We start from the raw sequence: 21,952 nt of genomic DNA, 5'->3' as shown, positions 1-21,952 counted from the left end.
TTGCTAACTCCTGGTTCGAGCAAAAGTGAGTCCAGCTGCCCTGGCCTAGGTCAGAAGCTTATGTAAAACCCCACATGTTTATGAAGTTCCTGATTTAAATCCTAGTTGGTCTAGATTCCAACAGCTTCTTCCCTTTGAATTTACTTGGTGGGGGAGGGGGGGAGAGTCAGTTGACTGAGAGAAAGGAAGAAGGGATTTGGGGGCTTGTTTAATATTAACAGGGGGAGGGGGGGAATCAAGAAATAACAATTCTGTGGCTCTTCAGACCCTCATGAATGTGAATCTTTTTTCTGTGTTCAATGTAAATAACACGGTAGTAAAAATAAAAGCCGGTGATGCTGGCAGCCCTACGTTTCCTTGAGTCTCTTTTCTTTATATCAAGGCACAGATTTTTTTTATACCCCCTCACAAATATAGACACACAAAGTCTCTTTGATGAAGGTTGAAATGTCTTAGGTTTCAGGGCTAAATACTTAGTCTGTTGAGTGAAAAATCTTTTGGACCTAAGATTCAGCGGCCTGTTTCAAATTTGGACCCGTTTGAAACTCTAACCTGTTTACCTTCTGGCTTTGTCTTCTGCGTCTTCCTCTCTTGCCTGTGGTTCTAGCCAGATTTTCCTATCAAAATAAAAGTGTTTACGTTTTCCAAACCAATGGAAATGGGTTCTGACTGGTAAGTTCTAAGCTTTTTCACTGTCTCTGTCTGAACTGGCACAAATGGCCAAAGATGGAAAGCCACTTGATTTATGGTCACTCCCTCAAGAAAACATGGACATTCAGCACTTGTCATTCTCCACGTGGATAATAGAAAAGGTTCCAAATTTTGCAACCATCAGACACGAATTTGATGTTCCATTTCAGTTTTGTATATTTCTCTTATTTAGCACCTGTGGGGTTAAGAATTATGAATAGAATCTTTTACTTCCAAATTTGCTGGTACAAAGACAACATTCTAGGTTCTGGACCTGAAAGAAGCTATTCCAGTCCTACTGCTAAAGGCAAACCACGTCTCCAGAATGAGACCAGTGGGTCAAAGTGACTGGGCATCTCCTATGTTCCCTTTATTCTCAATAACCAACCCAGATGTAATGGAGTGATTCCAGCATATCATCATCATCATCATTTTGCCTATAAAGGGACTACATTTTTTGAATACCTAATTTTAACTTACTTATGAGTGACGGTGACCACCTCTCGTGCCACCAATAAAGCACAGGAACGTGAGCAGCAGAACACACTGTGTGAATAATCAGGTCCCCCTCTGGCTAACTACAAGGACACTGAGCACCTTTTCCCTCACCTCACCTGGGGTGGGAAGGCCTGGCCACAGCACACTTGGCATCTGAGCCAGAGATGCCCATCAGCGTCTAGCACAGGACAGGAGGCTCTTTGGACTTTTGCCAAGAACTCTAAATTAGCTTGGAATGAGCACTAACCCAACAGTCTTTCAAGGAAGTGTGTTTTGTCCACGTAAGTTTCCTGATTTATCAGGTACTCCTCTGACAGTTTACATAAACGTGTTACAAGTTATGACACCGTCATCTGCCAGGACAGACACCATAATGATTACACCTTACTATATACATGGTTTTCTAAGTGTGCCAGAGGCCAGTCCAAACAGTCTGTTTTGATATCTTCCTATTCACCGTGACATATTTTCATTGCTTTATGTGGCATTCAGCGTGGGATGATATTATACTCAAAGCTAAGCTTGCCACCCAGAAACTTTCAACTATCATTTCATTTTCACCTTGCACGTTCAGTGATGATAACAATGAATCTGTGCAAATAACAAATCTATCCATTCAGACTCACTCAATTAAAAAAAAAATAAGTTTATAATAACAAGATGCCCCTAAACTACTGATATGCTTTGCAAACTTTGAATACATATATCTTGAGGCTATATGGATACTCGCAAGGAAGGCAAACTTTTTTTAAAATCCTTTCTGAGCAAATGAAACATTTTCAAAACTTTTGTGCCCTCTCTAACGCCAAAAGTACTAATTCGCACCAAGTGAGGGTTGAGGCTCTCCTACTGAAGGTAAAGATTGTAAAGACACAGCTGCCTTACCAGGCTGAAAGTAAATGTTTCGTCATTAATTAGCTACATCAATGATCAATGCTAAGTAAGTGGTTTCCAGAATGGTGCAAATAAAAACATGTACACATGTAAGTGTGTCTATGGACCCTAAAATGATATTTTAGGAAAAGACCTACCCCATGTGCACCATGCCCACATCCTCCCTGCTGGGTTTCCTAGCATGTGTATATCCTACTGAGCTGGGAGGGAAGAGACTGGTGTACATTGTAAGGCAAGGAGGGCCATGTGGCTTACGGTTAATCCCGTGGCCCAATGAAGTAAATAACTCAGGAGTCCTGCTTCCTAGTCTCTTTTCCTACTTCCAAAAATTATTCCCTGCTTTTATACTGAAAGTAATTTTTGATGCTATTCTTAGCTATGTGAGGGTTAATCAAATTTCCACAGGCTGTGAAGAAGAGATAAAACACACTTTTTTTTCTCTTTGAATTAATTTGATTTTTGTCTTTTGCACTCCCAGCGATCAAGGCTGTCGAATAAACCAGTTTTGATTCATAAATAATAGTTCCATTATATCTACTATGCCACTCGTCAGAGTACCTGAAATTTTAATTCACTTGTTCAGCTAAATTTCATCCTCAGTTCATGGCCATAAAATTCTTTATTGACAAACTTTCAAACCAACTTTGACTCTGAGGTATCTAGTCCACATTTTTCTTCGGTGTGGATATTAGTTTATTGAATAAGTGGCATCTGTTTTCCTCCACATCACTAGCAGAGGAGGTATTTCCTTTTGACAGCTTTGCAGGATTTATGGGTTTGCATGCTCCGAAGAAAAATAGTACTAAGCAAAAAATTCCAATTCATTACCTCTTAGTACTTAATTAAGTTCCTACCCACGGCACACTGGAGGTGAACCCTGAAACGGCTGTGGCAGCAGCAGGGCGGCCGGGTGTATTATCTTTGGAAGACGAAGGAGATTCTAATTATCCCGACCTCATTTTTCCACCCGTGATATTCATAACCGTTCCTCCTATCTTGCTCCCCTTCAGACTCAAGCTGTTTGGAAAGCAAGCGCAGACTCCTCTTGAGACCACGGTTTGTGTGGCCCTTCTACGCAACCCGGGGTGGCCTACCACGCCTCTGACCTGCTGGATCGCAGACGCCTCTGATCCCAGGGTTCCCCCACGGGGTGGCTGGAGGAGGTGATTGGCACCTGTCAGGGAAGCAAGAAGGGGTTTTCCTAAGGAAACATACCACGAGCAGAGAAGTCAGGGTTACCTGTCGGGGTTCTGCGTGCACACGTGCATCTGCAGCAGGATCCTCTGCGTGAAGGTCTTGAAGCACTGCCCGCACTTCCAGAGGTGCCAGTCACTGAACTCCGAGTGCAGCTGGCTCGTGGACGTCGGGCTCGCCAGGACGCGCTGGTTTTTCACGTTGATTTGGTTAAACCCGGATTCGATGGACCCTGATTTATCCAGGAGAGAGAAGTTCCTGCTGCAGGGCGTCTGCGGGAACACCACAGAGCGCTGCTGGGTGGTGGGAGGGAGTTTGCTGCTCTTGCTGAAGGGCTGCAGGGCGTCTTGCCGGCACATGGCTTCCATGACCGTGGAGGGGACGTTTACTGGGAGAACAACAGTTTTACAGGATCAGTTTCAGTAGTCCTTACAATAAGCACAGTCACATGCACTTAAAAAACTCTTCTCAATCGACATTTTAAAACTTCACTTTTCTGGATTCAGAATGAACACAGTAGCAAAATTAATAGCTCATTCGCTGCTTGTTTATCATGCAACTATTACAGGCTCAGGATTGTTCATAGGTGGTCTTTGTCCTCACAGGGTTCACGTACGACTTTACACATAAGGACTCCCTCATGAGGCTCCACACTGCACCCCGAGTTTGGAGGGAGCTCAGATGTGAGGCACAGCAAGAGAGGGGAAGAGAACAGCAGGGACTGCCCAGAGAAGGTGGCCTTGAGCTGTTGCAGGGAAGGTAGATTCAGGCCTTCCAAGCAGACCCTGCCAGCAAAGGACAGGTCTTCAAGAAAAACTGGCTGAAGACATGAAGGGAATAATACAAAACGAAAGACATCTGGAGACCGAAGTCTAGCATGCTGGTAAGAGGGTGAGAGAGACACACTGACCAAGCAGGGCCATGAGCTCTCGACACTGTGGGAATAAGGCAGGGGGCGAGGAGGGCTAGACCTCAAACAACCTTTAAAGTCCAAAAAAATAAACAAATGACTTCAGGCCTAGAAAATAGATGCAAACTGTTTCTGAGCAGAAATAGCAAGGAAAAAACCAGTGTTCAGGGAGGGCTTGAGTGAGGCATGATTTACAGTCAGGGTGCCAAGGATAAAGTCAGAATGGAGGCAAGAGTATGAGCGCTTGCAACTTGGGCTTTGGAACTACAAAGACCCGGGTTCAAATCCTGTCTCTGCCTTTTATAGCTTGGTGATCTTAGGCAAAGTTAATAAATTTCTCTGTGCCTTAATTTCCCCATCTGCAAAACGAAGATAGTGGTAGTAATAAAAGCAATAGCACCATGGTTTACATTCCTGGGTGAGGTGATCTAGATTTTAACTCCAGTATTTACTAGCCTTGTGACCGAGGGCCAGTATGAAACACTGAAGTCCACATTTAGTCCTTGGTCAAATGGAAAATGGTCACCCAAAAGGGTGAGTGAGATAATGCACAGAGAGCCTTTGCTAAATGCCAGGGTTAGGACTCAACAGATGCTGGGCTCCAGGAGCCCTGGTTTCCTCCTCTTTACCCCCTTTTGTGAGGTTTAAGTGAGATCATGAAAATACTCATCAAAGGCCTACCATTAAAATAGCCAATTCTCATTATTTATAGAAGGAAAAGAGGCTAGAAGGAAGGAACCTGGCCCTAAACTGGGATAGTGGCAGTGGGGGTGAGGAAAGAACTAGAAGAAATGTTTTTTGGGGAGGGAAACCTAATATACTTGAAATTTGTTTTTCTTCTTGTAAGTTGTTATTGTGTTAAAAATATATATCATGTATCCACTGGTCAACCCACGGGTTCAGAAGTGATTAGAACCCCATATGCTTAAAAACTATTATCCTTTTTCTAAGTACCTACTGTGTCAATAAATGCATTTATTAGTTGTTTCAGGAGTCACAAAGATTAAAAACTGTAAGGAGATCAAGAGAAGGAAATTAGAGATCAAAAATTTTGAAAAGGTTGTTTGGCAAACAATCTTGGCAAAAAGATTGGTGATGAGAAGTAAACCGAGGCTGTTGGCCATAGTTCAAGGCCAATTGGAAGGAGATACATGAACGGGGAAGGGAGAGGGGAGGGGCTCTTATCCTTTCCAGCCACAGAGCACTGCTGAGGTCGCTACAGAGCATGAAGACACGAGCACACTCAACCATGCAGAGGAGCATGCCTGCAAGGAGCTCCGTGCTAGAGTGAACAGGCAGGTAGACACCATGTGTGGGGACACTAAGCACTCTTTAATTTAGAGCATTCTGTGTAATCCCATGTAAATTAGACAAATCCAACAAAAGGAACTGCTCTGCTCGCTTGATCCATCCTCTCCTGAGAAGGAAAAGGAAAGCAAGAGACTCGAAGGCCTGGAGACAGCCGAGAGTTTTCCTAGGTGGCCTTCTTGACCCTGAATGCACCTGAGACTCACAGGGAGATTTTTAACAAATTAGATCAGAATCACTTGGTAGATTCTGGGCACCTGCATTTCTAATGTACAATTGGGGCTGAGAACCAGTAATCGAATTCTACTTTCTCTTATTACAATTAAAAATAGCTCAAGTCCAAGAAGAGCCAATAACTTGCCCAGAGTCACACATTAGGTGATGGGCACAGCAGCGCCGGAAGCTTTAGCTCAGGGGTCCTCAAACTTTTTAAAGTGGGGGCCAGATCACGGTCCCTCAGAGAGCTGGAGGGCCGGACTATATGAACTACTAATTCCTACTGTAACACCTCGGCTGCGCTCACTGCCCAAAAAACCTGGTGGGCCGGATCAGACTCCTCTGCGGGCCGCCATGTGGCCCGCTGGCCGTAGTTTGAAGACCCCTGCTTAGCTTTTTGACTTCCAGGTAATTTTTTGCTGACCACACTCCTACACTGTCTCTGCTCACAAGCTGCTTCAAAAATAAAAAGGACATTTTATAGCCAATACATCTCACATGAACATATATCACATATACATATAAAAACATATATACCTATATGCACATACAAGTTTATGTACATGTGTTTTTTTTAATATTTATGTACAATTTCAACTTCTGGGGTAAAAGTGCATGATCAATATAAAATTTATCCATACATTTTAGACTTTCAAAAAATCTTTGATTGCACACAGGATGTTGTTTTGTTTTGTTTTTTAAAAAAAGGTATTGAACAATGAGGAGCAATGTTTTCTCCTATTTTGGCACTTTTTAAATAAAAAAAATAAAAGCAGCAGCATTGTCAGAGATGGGGGTAGAACTCATCCTGTGTAGCCCATTCATAACGAATCTGGGAGAGACACAGCACAGAGAAACCCACAAGCTTTCAGACAACACTGAGCTCCTGCGGGCTGGGAAACGCCCCACTAACAGGAAGGAAGGCACGGTGGGAACACGGTGGGATGAACATGTCATCAACATGCCTGCGAGCAGGAACTCGGCCAGAGCTTCACTGCTGGGAGGAAGGATATGATGCCTTCAGGGGGAAATAATTCAAATAACACTCTAAGTATAGGTTATAAATCCTGACTTCTCACCTACCCTCCTGAAAAGCAACCTACCAAATTAATTTTCAAAAATTGTTACAGTCACACAACCTTTATATTAAACTAATGAAGTTTTGTTAAGTTTAATGATCAATGTCAAAATGGTAATAAAGAAAAACTTCAACCAGTCTTTATAATAATCTCAGATTTATGAGATCTGGGTTAATGATAGTAATAGTAGTATTTAGGGAGTAAGAGTAGAAATGGGTGTAATGAAGTTCTTGTCTTATTTTTTCTTTTCTGGGACACCCCAAAACAAATGTAATATTTTTTTGAGATATAGGTAGCAATGCTTGCACCTTAGAGATTGACAAAGTATATTTTCTTCAGGACCTAAAGGACACAGAGATTACTCTTTCCTAATACCAGCCTGACTGGCTATAGCAATCAAAACCATTAACAAAAGGCAGGAAATTACCAGGAAAAAAAAAATAGGAATGAATTCAGAAAACACTCATCCCCACACAAGACAGTGCAGACAACTGCAAAAGGCCCAGAGATGACTGGCTGAAGGGACCGAGAGGATGAAGTGCTTTCTTCTTGAAGACACACCACCAGTAACATATCTTCAGTCTACAAAACAAAGATGAATGGGAAGACGGCAAGCTCTTAGAGCCCTGAAGGACATAGTAAGAATATAGAACATAAACTCATCAAATCCTGGAAAATTAAAACGTTGAGAGGCAAATTTAGGATCTGTAAAACAAAGTCCTGCTTTGCTCCCTTGTTTATTCATTCAATCCACAAGTAGTTACTGAGCATCTATCCCATGTCTGACTGCACATACAGGGGAATGAGAGAGCTATGGCCCCTAGCCTCCTGCCACTCAAACGAGAGAGAGAGAGAGAGAGAGAGAGAGAGAGAGAGAGAGAGAGAGAGAGAGAGAGAGAGAGAGAGAGAGAACAGATGTTGTTACAAATAAATATTTACACAGTTTCTAAAATTCCACTAATGGCAAGTTGCAAGTCATTCTCTGTAAGTCACTGTTCATTGTAAGACATCTTCCAGGTTCATAAAAAGTAAAATGTGACAAATACATCAATTTTAGAATTAATAATATAACAGCTGATACAAGTTTGATAAGCGCTATGAGAGAGAAGAAAGGGACAGGGACGAATCCATGTGGGTGTGAGGGATGGCTTCCCTAAGGCACTGACCTTGAAGGTGAGTCCTGAAGAGTACACATATCAGACAGGTGTGAAAAGAGGAAAAAGCAATTCGAGAAGATGAAACACCGGCAGCTTTGCCACAGAGTCTGTGTGTCATGCTGAGGTAAGAAGGTGCTCAGGAGCACGGAAGAAACCAAAAGAAGGCTAATGTGGCCAGAGAAAGCCGGGAGAGGGGCGGCAGCTGGGACTGGAAAGGAAGGCAGTGCAATCGCCAGTGCCTGTGGGGGCTGGGCAGGTGACAGAAGGAAGTGATGGGAGGCTAGTCGATACAATAGAGAATGCGGGGTTCTGCAGCAAACTCAATAGGGCAGAGCCAGTCTAATGATGCTTGACTCTAATTTTGTAAAACATTGTGAACCATGCAAAACATTTCTGAAGACTATGTGTGGCCCAAAGGCTATCATTCTAAAAATCTCGAGATTTATTATGAGAGTAATGGCAAGCCAAAAAAAAGAATGTAAAACTAGAGTGACCGTGTGAGGTGATCAGATTAATATATTAAATGCATCATCACTCTGAATTGTTAAATGAAAAAGTGAGGTGCAAAACAACGTATATAGTATGTTACTATTTGTATAAATAGGGGCAGGAGGCAGAGTGAGAGCCAGAGAAAGAATGGGAGAATATGATTGATGTTTATATGGGAAAAAATATGTTTGGAAAGACACCTAAAAATCTGTCAATTGATGACTTCTTGGAAGGAGAATTATATAAGCCCATGGTCCTTCTGGATTTTGATCTATGTAACCAAACTACCTATTAACAAAGCAAGTAAACTGAGACAATAAAATAAGCAAATCAACAAAAAACTTCACTTTGGCTGCTGTAATACTGAAAGAAGGGCATTGTGACACGCAAGAGGCGACTGCAGCAGTCCAGACGAGAGCTGGTGGTGACGCTGACCAGGGCGGGGGCAGCAGAAATTAAAAGAAATGTGTTTAAGAATATACAACCACCCAGCCGGCATGGCTCAGTGGTTGAGCATGGACCTATGAACCAGGAGGTCACAGTTCGATTCCCAGTCAGAGCACATGCCCAGATTGTAGGCTCAATCCCCAGAGCAGGAGGTAGCTGATCAATGATTTTCTCTCATCATTGATGTTTCTACCTCTCTCCCCCTCTCCCTTCCTCTCTAAAATAAATAAAAATATCTTTTTTTAAGAAAATAAAGAATATACAACCAACAGGACATGATGACTGACTGGATAGAAGGGTGAAGAAGGGCAACTGGATGAGTGAGAGTTACTGAGCTGGGGAAGAGGCAGCTGGTGGGAGTGAAACTGGGTTCAGATCTATATGTTTAGTTGGAGACATCTGTAAGATATGCCAGTGAAGATGTGGAGTAGACTGTTGGACTTGAGTCTGGGCTCAGTGGAGAAGTCTGGACGGGAAATATAAGCCTAGGAGTGCCTGTCTCAAGTCAGTTCCCTGGGAAACAGACTCTGAACTGGACATTTGGAGCTTCATGTGCAGTTGACTGGGGAATGCTCCTGAATCAACACCTCCCGGGGGTGAGGCAGAGGAGAATCTATTGAGAATGGAGATGGGCAGGTCTGGGGCCGGGAAAGTCCTTCAGTTGTCCTGCCTTGAGACAAGGGAACCATCCTGAATACTCGGTTCAGTACTGTCTGTAGACATGGGCTCTGGGAAGAGAGCATGACCAAGGTAAAGTGGCCCTCAGGCTAAGTGATTCCTGGAGTCACACTCCCCTGAAGGCTGTCAGCCCTCCACTCCCGGGAATGGGGCCGTGCATACCTCACCTTGTGCTAAGGGTGGGGTGTGGGAGGCCAAGCCTCCCCTGACAGCGGATTCCCTGTGCTTGTTGTCATTTCTCTGTATGGGTGTGTGTTTGTGAGCGGCCTACTGGAGTCCTACGTAGACTCAGAGGAATCCCAACAGGGTGACCCCTCCTCGCTTCTTCCGTAGGTTTTTCCACGTCTGGGCCAACTTTTATACCCATTTCCTGGCCCAGAATGTCCGCACCTGGCAGGTGGAACCAAACCAAGCCACTCCATTCCTTAGTGAGGGCTGCTTCGTCGAGTGTGGTATTCTCTTCTCACCCATCGGTTCAAGGAGGACAGGTCCCTGGTCTGTTGGCTCGAGGTTAACATTTTTCTAGTCCTCACTCAGGGACAAAATGTAACTTCGGGTTCTGGATTTATGTAAGGAGTCCAACTCCAGCTTCCCACGGTATCAGGGGAACAGCACTCTCCTGAGTTCCCTGCCCACTCCTGCCTCCAGGCTCCCAGCTCTGGCAGCTCACAGGGCGGCCGCATGATGCTCTGTGTTGTAGTTGTGGGCTTATGTGCTTCCCCTAGGCCAGTCATCTACAAACTGTGGCTCTCGAGCCACATGCAACTCTTTGGCCCCTTGAGTGTGGCTCTTCCACAAAATACCACGTGCAGGCATGCACGTACAGTGCGATTGAAACTTCGTGGCCCAAGCACAGAAGTCGGTTTTCGGCTCTCAAAAGAAATTTCAATCATTGTCCTGTGGATAGTTGGCTCTGTTGACTCATGAGTTTGCTGACCACTGTCCCAGACTGAGTCCTTAAGGAGAGGGTCTGCGTGTGTGCACCCCATCACCCTACTTCCCATAGGCCCTTGCTCAAGGATGTTCTTGTTGGATGGAACTTCACTGCAATCTCCTCCATGTTTATGGACATAAAGCTTAAATAGGGCCTTCTTTATCCCGGGCCAAGGTTTTTCATTATCAGAGGGACAGTGAGTGTGGGGTGCACTATGCAGGGGTGCCCCATTTTACTCGGTGCACTACACAGGGGTGCCCCTTTTTACTCTCTGCTCTTTAGAATCAAAAGAAAAAGGCCGGCCTCCCAGAGGCAGAGTTCACTCCGGTGCCAGCAACTCCCGCGTTGCCCTCCAGTCTCACATTCTGCCACCTCAGCTCCGTGGGCCGCGGCAGGAAAAGCAGCAGGAAGACGTGTTTGACATTTATTCCCAGGCTTTTTTTTTTTTTTTTAATTTCCTCTGAAATGAATATGAACACGCCGTGGTCTTTACACTCTGCAGGAGCTAATCCCCAGCTGGAAGCTGGGGCACCTCGCTCCTTTTCGCGGATGCAATCTGTCGACATGGGCGCTCCTGCAGGCTCTCCCGCGGGCCACGCGGAGGGCTCTCCCGCTGGAGCCCCGTTACATCTGAAACAATGGCTTTTTCAAAAGAAAACAGCACAGGGATTGCTTCCAGAACCCAAACGCCTGTGTGAAACGCCGCCTTCTCTTTGAGGCGAGGCGGCTTTCAGTGGCTTGTCCGGGCAGAGCGTGTGCCCCACGGCTCCACGGCCACGGCCGGGGGGGCGGTTACTGGAGCCTGAGCCCACCGCACACGCTCCGTAGGAAATGTGTACTTTCCATGTTGAAAGAACCATGGGAAGAAAATGATATTTTTATAAATGAAAGTGCTTAACAAGTACTATTCACTAAGCAGAATCAGATTTTTTCCTTTCATGTCTTGGGCCAAGTATCAGTTTCATTAACAAAAGAAAAATCTGGCTGAAATATTTAATCCCCCAATACTTAATGGCAATAAGATTCTCCATTTCTAATCCAGGGAGCATGTATTAATTGTGTGCCGTGTGCACAGCACTTTGAGGAGGCTTTGTGGAGGTATTTTGTCAAGGAAATTTTTGGTGGGAAGTTTTTTAAAAAAACAAAACAGTTTTTTAAATTGACTTGAGAGAGAGGAAGGAAGGAAGAGAGACAGAGAGAGAAACTCCATATGTTGTTCCACTTATTTATGCATTCATTGGTTGATTCTTGTATGTGCCCTGACTGGGGGCTGCACCCACAACCTTGGCATATAGGGACAATGCCTTCACCGAGTCATCCCGCCAGGGCGAGAAGCCTTTTATAAGGCCATTCATTTATTTTGTGGCTAGCTCAAAATAAAAATTGTCTTAGATATGCTGATCCAGTTGAGATTAAATTTCTCAGGGCTGAGGAAGCTTATCTGTCACATTAGCTGCCCGGGCCCTTTCTCACGTTTGTGCTTTTAACAGAGTGTTTCCTCGGTGCAGAATAAGGAGTCCTCAGTATTAGCATTCCCAGATCCCTCACTGAGTCACATGGAATGAGAATCCCATCTTCGGGTTAGAGTCCAAGTCATATATCTTATCGCCCTCACACTCTCCGATGCAGCTTTCTGCTGGTTTCTTGGGTGGCCCGTTACATGACAGATGTATGACTTTGAGACAGGAACTGAAATAAGATTCCTATAATAACCTTAGGGGGAAAAGGGATTGTCACTGTTGAGCATTTTAGTCAGTGACTTAATTCCTTTTAAACTTCCCTCCGCCCTCCGTTAGAGCTTAAACTCGACCCAGAAGAGCTGCTTAGTTTACCTACTGAATCCACAATACTTCAAGCTGCTGTGGTTTTGTGAGTTCTCTTCCGAGGATTTCAGGTGCTAAATGATATAACATATGCCCTGGTAGAGTTTATTCAATACTCTAGGCAGCAAAGCTCCATCCGGGTTGGACTCTAGGAGAAGGAAGAACTGAAAAGCAAAGCAAATGGTGTTTCCAGAAAGCACATTTTTGAGTGGTATTGAATCTGAAGACCACAAGGTACGCTCTCAGACACCGATTTCCAGGTGGCTGTGAACAGTACACAGGAACCCTCCAGCCCATCCTCTAATTCCCTCTCATCATGTGACAATGCCATCAGGCAGAAGCAATGTGTGACTTCCGCCCAAAGATCCATGTCAGCGGTAAAAAATGCATCCCCCTAAGTCATCGCTCCACAGCAGTTTTCCCTTCTAGCTAAATCACTCAGTAAATGGCCACTCCATCCTTCCCTTGGCTCAGACCAAAGCCTTGGGATTGTCTTGACTCCTTTCTTTCTTACTCAGCATTCAAGGTTATTGGCCCAAGGAACAAAAGGTTTCAGGTTCAATTCCTGGGTTGCAGGTTCGATCCCCAGCCCTGGTCGGGGCACGAGTGAGAAGCACCTAGGCCATGGGTCTCTCTCACATCTATGTTTTACTTTCTCTTCCCCCCCCTCCCACTCTAAAAAATAAAAAAAGATAATGGAAAAATATCCCCAAGTGAGGTTTAACAAATAAAAATATATCCAGAATCCAACCACTTCTTGCCACCTCCACCACGTCTGCACTGCTCCACACCACATCATCTCTCCCCTGAATTCCTGCTCCACCCTCACGTCTCACTGTCTCCACGCAGTAGCCAGAGTCATCCTGTTACAACTTCACTCTTCCGCTCAAAACTCTGCAATGGCCTACATGGTAAAATATAGGGTCCAGACAGTGGCCTCCTGGGCTCTATAAGCCCCATCTCTCCCCAGTATCTACGTTAACTTCCCTCCATCTCTCTCACTCCCGAACACCTGTGCCAACCTCTGTGATGCTCTCCCAACAAGCCAGGAACAGCCCTATCTCAGGGGCCTTGCCCTCCTAGACAGCCTGCCTTGAACACTCTTCTCCCCAGTAACACGTGCCTTCTTCTTTCACCTCCTTATGTCTCATCCTAAAGGTCACATTTCCAGGAGGACCTACCCCGATCACTCTCTAAAACTGTGATTCCCAACTTCTGGCACGCCCTGCCCCTTCTCTGTCTTGTTATCGCACACTTACCACCACCTGACAAACTATTCATTAGCTCATTTGTTTGTTCATAATCTGTCTCCTTCCACAGGAAGGTAAGTTCCACGAAGGCAGGAATTCTTGTCTATTTTGTCCACTTCTGTATTTGCAGCAACAAGAAAAACAGTGGCCTATATTAGGGGTTCAGTAAATATCTGAACAATGAATAAATGAATGAATGAGCAAACAAATGGCTAGTCGGACTATGGGCTATGTACTTTCGAATGCTAGGCTTTGCTATTTATTCCTCGATAATCTTCAACACACATATTATAATAACATCTTCAGAGTTTGTAGCAGGTTTTATTAGAGGACTTCTGGAATCCTTTTGGATCAAATGCCAAACTTCAGAAACTGAGGTTATGTCAAGGCTCTACGTACAGACAGGCCCACGCCAGCAGGTCGGGTTGGGGTGGGGGGTTGGGGGTCTGATACTGGTACTATTTCTGTCCAGGGACCTAGCGCTAGTGCTAGGGAAGCTGGGGTGATTCTGGGACAAGAGCGCATACTGGCCTCCATGTCCCTATCTGCCTCTAACACCAACCACACACTCCTGTCCAACACTGAGATTTTCTTTTATGCAAACACACACTCCCTCAAACAGAGGTATCGCTGCAGGAAAGAAACTTTCCAGTGGAAATCTGGGAAGACAGAGGAATGTACTATATGTCCAAAGATTCGTGTTTTGATTTGAGATTGGTTTTGGGTTCAAGTAGAAATGGAATGTTGATAGTAATAGTCTTCTGAGGATTCTATTTTTCACAAAGAAAATAAAGGCAATGTGGAAAAGAAATACCTGATCATCAGCATTTTGTTCATTAGTAATGTGAACATTTTTATTTTATTTTTTGGAGTGTGTGGGTGAGAGAGAGAAAGTTAAGTAGAGAAGGATAAAGCAACATCAAACTTGTTTTCAAAATAATGTCTCTTGAATAAATTTATTCTCTTGGCTTCTTTTTTCTGTTGCATATCTCAAAGGATCAGTTCACAGATTAGTCAGTTTTGGGACAAGAAAGAAAATAGCATCACTGAAACCAGTGTTTCTCACTGAAGGTCATCAGAATTACCCAATTCTGTTTCAAATACTGAAAACCACCTTTAAATATTTTCCAAAGAATGATAAAGCACAGCTATAGAGTTTAAGTGAAGATTGCTGCAAGTTTGCATCTGCTTAGATATTAGATTATTTTTAAGAAGATAATGGCTGCCACGGCAAGAAGAATAGAAGAACATCACATGCTTCACTTAGTCTAAGATGGGCAGAGGGACACAGGTTCCTCAGTCACAAGTCTACAACGTTTAGCATCTTTCTCCCTGCAGTGGCCTCTTAGGAGGAAGCACACCCCATGGACTGGTGGGGGGCTCCTCCTGCTGAGCGGACCCTGCTTTCTCATCCTCCCGTTTCTACAGGGAGAGTGACGCAGCAGGACTGCACGTCCCTTGGGAGCAGAAGTTGTACCTTCCGAGGCTCTCTGTAACCCCGCCAGGTGGCAAGCACAGAGCCAGACACACAGTAGGCGCTCAGTAAGCCCCAGCTGCCTGAACACTGCTGCCGGCGATGATGTAAAACTCTGGCGTACGTTTGGACACGGTGAACAGGCACAGAAGGATTGCCCTGTACAAGGTAAGACGCCCTGTGAAGAAGCCAAGGGCACCCGGGGAAAAGGAAGTGATGGAACAGACCGTGCACGTGTGTGTCGTATTCGCAGAGGGAACCGCACATTTCAGAGGAGTTTCAATCAACACTCTTAAAACGTCAGCTTTACAACAGGGATTTTTGAGGCATAAATTTAGAGCTAAAATAAATTCTTACAGTTTTCATCCTGGGCAATGCATTGTAAGGGGATCCCAAAGAAAGACGTATAGCTGTCATTGTACCACACCAGAAGCTCGGTGCCCCTGGGGATATCTATACAGGCTCGGTAGAATATATTCGACCTATTCAAAACAAAAGAAAACCCAGCTTAGTAACACGTAGCACTCATGTGCCCCCATCCACATTCTCATTGCCCCCCAAAAAGTCCTGCCCATCTCCACCTACACAGTTCATGCTCCTAATAAAACCAGCACCCACCTGATCATTCCCAGCAGCCAATGAAAGCTTGTAACCCAGTATGATAAACAGCTCACAGTTTATTTCCACAGGGTCCCTTCCTACAGCGTCTTGGCTGAGGAGACTGATATTTGGCCCAGGAGACAGCAAAAAGGAAGAGTTCATTTAAAAAAAAAAAAAAAAAAGAAAGAATTCCATCTCACACTGATGAGAAAATTCTCTCTCTTGGCAAACTGCAGACACTGGTGCCTCAGCCTTGTATATAAATTAACACTATTGATTTCTTATTTGAAGGAAAAGCATTACGTGTATTTGTGCGACTTGGCATCGGGAGTTCTCGAATTTGTAATAAAATTAAACAGCTCTGCGATGTAAGGATTGAGAGAAATAAAAGTGTCTCCCCGCCACCCCCAACCGCCTTCCTTCTGAAGTTAGATGCAGCGAAAGAGAAACCCCCTCTTCTGAGAAATGGATGGCAATTCAATAAGTACAAGAGGAGCCCTTGACTCCAGTGGAAAGATTACACTCTGAAATGACAGAGTGGAGGTACCAAGAAAGAAACATTATTTTACGCAGCTCTGGTACTGTAAAGAAAAATCTGCAGATTTTTTTTAAAAAATGAGACCGCAACTGGTTTCCTCAATGAAGAATTGCTGCAAACATTGGCCTCCGGTTCCAGATAAAAGTGCTGTGGGTTGGTGGGCCTTAGATGTAGCCTTTCTGTAAGGAATGGGCTGCAGCAGGCAATTTGTCCCCGGTACAGCACTGCAGACAGAAGGCGAGTCCTCCGCCACATTTTTCATAGCAGTGAGATATGCACTTGTCAACATATTTTGTCACCACAAAGTGGCTCTTGGCAATAGGATCATAAAGATCAATAAAAAAGTGCAGATTCTCAATATTTTACTTGCAGCTGCAAAAGTTTCATTTATCTTGTTATTTTCCTCACTTGCTGCCATTCTGTCTCACGAGGGCACTGCTAGCTAAGCAGAATGTTTTTCCCCAGCATTCTATGAATATCTGACAAAAACTCCAGCCGGTTGTCTGGCCCTCACGACTACCCTTCCTCCCTCTGCATCCCTGAGCGCTGTGCATTTTATTAATTCTTTCCACTGCTACATAAAAAAAAAAAAAAAAAAAAAAAAAAAATCAAAATTGGAGCCGAGCTATAAATCACTGGCATCTCCTAACTTGAGAAAAATTGAGTCTACTTTGTACTTCACCCTTGTAACATTTCATCTCTCGGTTTGGCTTCCCTTAATATAAACACAGCGCCCGGCAAATGAATGTGCTAAAACCAAATGACACACTTTGCCGCTGAAAGAGCAGAACTGTTTTCGAGCGATGGGTGGTCCTCGGAGGCACGGAGTCGGCCGAGAGGAAAGGGGGGGGGGAAATGTGTAAGCGTACACCGTTCCTTACAAGCGGGCAGAGCTTCCAAAACTCGCAGAAATCTCTGCATGCTGAAGCACATCAAAGGGATTTTTCCCTTTTCAGATAATATTTCCTTTGCTGACATGTATTTAGTATTGTGGTTGGATGACTCATAAAGATAGCTCCGTGGCGTCCCCACACAGTTGAAGCAGAGCATATGCCAACAAACATTATTGTCAGCCTCAAAATAAAAACAAAACGTTCAGCTCAGGGTCAATCAATCAAGGCGCTTTGAAGAAAATTCCATTTAGATATTACAAATCATAACAGAACGAATCTAAACCAGCTGACTCTCTGTGAAGAGGACATTCATGTACAATAAAAATTAGGCTGGCTCTTCGGGGTCCAACTTTTCTATTTTCTTACTCTTGGACGTGGTCACCGGTGATGGATGCCAGTGTTTCTTTCTTTCTTTTTTTTTTTTTTTTAAATTGTGTTTTTGTAGCTCGTTTTATAAAGATCTGAAGTAATCGAAAACAGATCGGCAGGGCAGAGAGAACTCGGGAGTTGAAGCGCCCTCAAGAAAGGGGAGCTGTAAAATCCACTTACTATTGACAGCAGAGTAATGACTTACTCAGGCCCACCTTCCTGTCCGGGCTTTCTCGTTCGCCCGGATCCCGACTCTGCCTCCAGAGCTCCCGGAGTGCTCGTTACAGGGCCAGCCAAACTACCCCCTGCTGAATGGACTGGTGCACTCTTTACGAATTCTCTGGCTGCGAGTTTCAGAAAACCTTCATACAGAAATGCAGCCTCCATAAAGATGGGCAAGACCTGGACACAGCAGGGTACGGGACTACTGCCGTGCACTGTTCCATGTGACCCTTATATTGGAAGGTTGAGGACAAATATGCGATACCTTAATCAATAAAGAAATAAAAAAAGAAAAAAAGAAAGAACTAACTGCACAGGAAACCAAGGCAGGGCCAAGTCACACGCTGCCCAAACACGCTCCTTTTGGGTCGGAGACCTTCAGAGAGCGAGCCAGAGTTGTGCAGCCTTTAACCTCTACGGGGCATAAAGCCCTTTCTCTCTCTCTTTTTTTTAAAGGCTTTGTTAAAAAAAAAAAAAAAAAAAGGAAAGGAAAGGAAAATAAAGAGCCACAGGCAGGACTCCAAGTTGCCATGCTCAGGGCCTCCTGCTTTGATGTGTCAATGGTGCCTAATAAAGTTAAACAGTTGCTTCTGATTCTAAAGGGAGCATGGCTGTTTATAGCTGAGGTCATGTATTTATATGGCACATGTTTTCGAGGGAACTCTGAGAAGAGAAGTCTGAGGAGTGGTAGGGCTTTTTTCCTATGTGATTGCTTGTCTTCACGCCAGCCTTCTTTAGCACTACCCGAGAAGCTTGGCCAACAGGTGCACTGAGCAGATGTGGCTCAGCATCTGCTTCTCAGCAACACCTCTACCCCCCTTCCCCCACCCCTGCCCCCCGCAGAGGCTCCCCTGTGAGACTCTGAGAAATGGGGGTGGCTCCACCTTGTCTTTGGGCAAACAGCTCGGAAACCAGGGGCCTCCCTGTGCTCTGGAACCGCCTCACCTCCTGAGACACGCTCTGAATCGTCCCAGGACCAAAGTCCAGTGGGCTGGCACCTGTCCAGGGATCAGGAGAGGTCACGCTGTCTCCGGTGCTGTTGCTGAGTGCAATGGGTTTGGAAAAGCAGCCTTGGGAAGGCTGAGGGACCTTGGTTTCCCAGGCCTCGGTGCAAATAAAACTGTTCTTCCGGGGAGAAGGCCTGAAGGTGACTGAAAGCGAGGGGTCGGGGGCTCGATCTGCACATCTCTGTGTGCGTGCCCACACTTCCGCGCAGGGACTCCGTCCGTCCGTGGGTGTGCTGGGCTTGAAGTTCAGGCAAGGATGTGGAAATGACTATACCACGTGCACTGAGTGAAAGAGGCCTGCTACTACCCTGTTTCCCCGAAAATAAGACAGTGTCTTATATTAATTTTTTCTCCCAAAGTTGCGCTAGGTCTTATTTTCAGGGGATATCTTATCTTTCCATGCGCTAGGTCTTATTTTCGGAGGATGTCTTATTTTCGGGGAAACACGGGTAGGATCTTTACTCCTGAATTCTCATGCAATTACTGTTGCAAGAACTAAGATTTCAGAAACCTAGCAAAAAATAAAAATTTCTGCCAGTCCTTGCAGAGGTCCTGCAAAAATCCCTGCAGAATTGTTTCAAAGCTAGCAGCAAAGCCTGAATGCATATATGCAAGCCCAAGGGCTTCTGCTCCGTAAGTGGGAAATCGAGGTATACTTTACCTGTACTGAACTACTGTTAGATTCTGTTCTCCGCAGTGCCTTGCACATCGGATATACCTCATCCAGCTCGACTTACTAGGTTCCCCACCATCAATAAAGTGCTGTAGTGTCCCATCTTGGTCATATATCTAGAGAAGAGGTCAGAAGGTCAAGTAGTTAGAATGAATCATCAGCAATCATTTTTCCCTGCTTCCCTCGGTGTCTTTATGTGTCGGCTGCAGAAATTTATCGTCCTCCGCTTTGCTAGCGCTTATTGACGCTCATGGAAACTCAACCAGAATAACAGGGACATATTTTTCAATGATGCAAGTCAATCACACTCTCCTTATCAAGCCAATCTCCCCTGTGTTAAACATAGTTGTGGTATCTCAAGGATGTGAGGGACCATGTTTCCCAAAGAATATTTAACCTATTTTGACAGGCTACGCTTAAGTAATGAGCTGCCGGGAAAACAGAGCCAGCTGAGAGGAGCGGCCACACGGACATGGCTGGAACATCCACCCTGCAGGCCCCCGGGCTCCAGCACACAACTGCCCGAAGGCATTCAGAGGCAGTAACCGTCCGCCCTGCAGGCTGGGTGACACCCCACGGGAGGCAGATGGAGAGCTATGGAGCTGTACCAGCACTGGTCAGATAGATTCTGATGTGGATGAAATAAATGGACCCTCACCTCGCGGAAGATGTAGGACTGCAACTGTTTGGGCCTGAAACTATTTGGAGAGGAGTCATCAAAAAAGAGAGACCCTCGAAAAGGAAAAGGAAAAAATGCTGTTTCCTATGGATTCAATCGTCTCAGTTGAGGGTGGTTTAAGTAACAAATGCCTTGGGTCGTCATCTCAAAGAGATTTTTCTTTCAACACCGCATTCAAAGAAATGGAATCTGCTTCAAGCCAGGCAATACGCATGGGACAAAAAGTCTTATGCAAAACCAGTAGCCAACCGGGCACAGGTAGAGTCAGTGCTGACAGCAGAGGCGGGCGCTTCCAGAAGCCAGGTCAGCCCTGGGAACCTGGGAGGATGAGGTCTCTATAGGAGTGGGAGGTCAGGGGTTACATATGGACAGCAATTCTAGGTCATTCTCTGACCGAGGGGAATCCAGGAAGCAAGTGGCACAGTGCTCAGAAGGACCATTGAAACTGGACCTTTTTAAATACAATCAGTGGTGGGATCTGACAGAGCAGCCCCAGAGCATCCTAAGAAATCATGTCTCTTACTCTTGCCAATCAGCTTTTCCACTTCTTCCAAGTAGTCATAGAGAACAAGTCTTACGGAGAGCCTCACTGGATACATTAGGTCTTAAAATTATTATGGTTATTCACATTAATTTAGCTCAGTATTTCTATTCTGGGAATCAAAGGGCTTAGTGATGACAGTCCACCCCCCCCACCCCCCACCCCCCCGCCCCGTTTGTTTTTTTTAATCACCATTTTAAAACAGCTGGTTTTTTGGTTGGGTTTGTTTTTTGTTTGGTTTTTTTTTTTTTGTTTTTTTTGTTTTTTTTGGTTTTGCTTTTCTTGAACTCAGTTTTCCACCCCAATCTTTCCACTAATTTATCCCACAAATAAAAGAGAGAGAGCAATCTAATAAAGACAATTGTTTAAGAAGTTATGACGGCATAGGATGCCAAAGTGGTCGCAGCTGATAATCATTATAGCCAAGGGGAATGAATAAATCCCTAGATTACATAATATTTCAAATGAATAACTTCTTCAAATTCCTGGTTTGGAGATGGCGGGAGAGAATGGAATCATTTCGGGGGGGGGGGGAGGGGGGGAGATACATCTGCTACACGAGCAATCTGACAACAGACTTGGTATTGAGGTTAGATGGCACTGTAGTTATTTCATGTTTTGTTTTTGTTTTTGTTTTAAGAAGCTGGTTCAAAGAGTGAAGGTCTCAACCCTGAGCCTGCTGCTGACAGCCCATGAACACAGAACAAGGCCATCGGCTCCTTAAACGCCACTGTTTATCCATCACGGAGCCAAAAATGCTGATGGCCCAGCCCTCTGCCCTGTCCTTTCCCCAGGAACAAACAAGCCTTCCAAGAGGACTGCTGGGGAACATAATTATGAAGCATTTTGAGAAATTCAATTCTCCTCTGTACTTCTAGCCAACATCACCGACAGCAAGGAGAATTATCAACATTTACATGTAGTGGATGCTACCTTCTGTGTTAGCTCATCTGAACACGACACTGGCCCGTCAGTCTTGCAAATAAGTACAGCATGAAAGGTGTGCCCTCCTACACTCTTGTTTCAACATTAATTTCCTTAAATGTTGACTGCAGGAGTCCTACAACTTTTGTCTGCCCAATGAAACAGCTGCTTGCCTTGGAGAAAAGTAGAGCGCTATTGGTCAGACATTATTAAAAAACGGCACAATGTAGAACATGGCATGAGGTTGAGCCTCCCTATCTTCAGCTAATACTGATATCAAACTGTTTCACAGGAAGCTGTGATGAAGATCCCGCACACCTAATTAGAGCCCATAATCGTGCAGCCAATCAGAGTTGAGGAAACTCATTTGATCTTGATTGATCCTCTTCCTGCCCTCAGCGCCCCACCTCCCCCAGGTCCAGCTATCACTCAAGCCAGTTGGATTTGCCTCTTAAACTTTTCACG

General features: G+C 44.9%; 1 protein-coding gene across 1 annotated transcript in view; it reads right to left on the bottom strand.

Moving 5' to 3' along the window:
* Positions 1 to 21,952, bottom strand: part of PRDM6 (PR/SET domain 6) — a 99,179-nt gene that overhangs the window by 13,135 nt on the left and 64,092 nt on the right. The window contains exons 4-6 of the mRNA XM_084881381.1: positions 19,332 to 19,459; positions 15,399 to 15,523; positions 3,322 to 3,664 (exon numbers count right to left, since the gene is read on the bottom strand). Coding sequence (XP_084737507.1) covers positions 3,322 to 3,664; positions 15,399 to 15,523; positions 19,332 to 19,459 — 596 coding nt within the window. The remainder of the gene's footprint in view (positions 1 to 3,321; positions 3,665 to 15,398; positions 15,524 to 19,331; positions 19,460 to 21,952) is intronic.

This window comes from Pipistrellus hanaki, assembly GCF_964339955.1.
Source record: "Pipistrellus hanaki genome assembly, chromosome: 4".
In the NCBI taxonomy this organism is placed as follows: domain Eukaryota; kingdom Metazoa; phylum Chordata; class Mammalia; order Chiroptera; family Vespertilionidae; genus Pipistrellus; species Pipistrellus hanaki.
The sequence above is the reverse complement of the archived record's forward strand: the minus strand, read 5'-3'. Positions and strand labels throughout refer to the sequence as shown.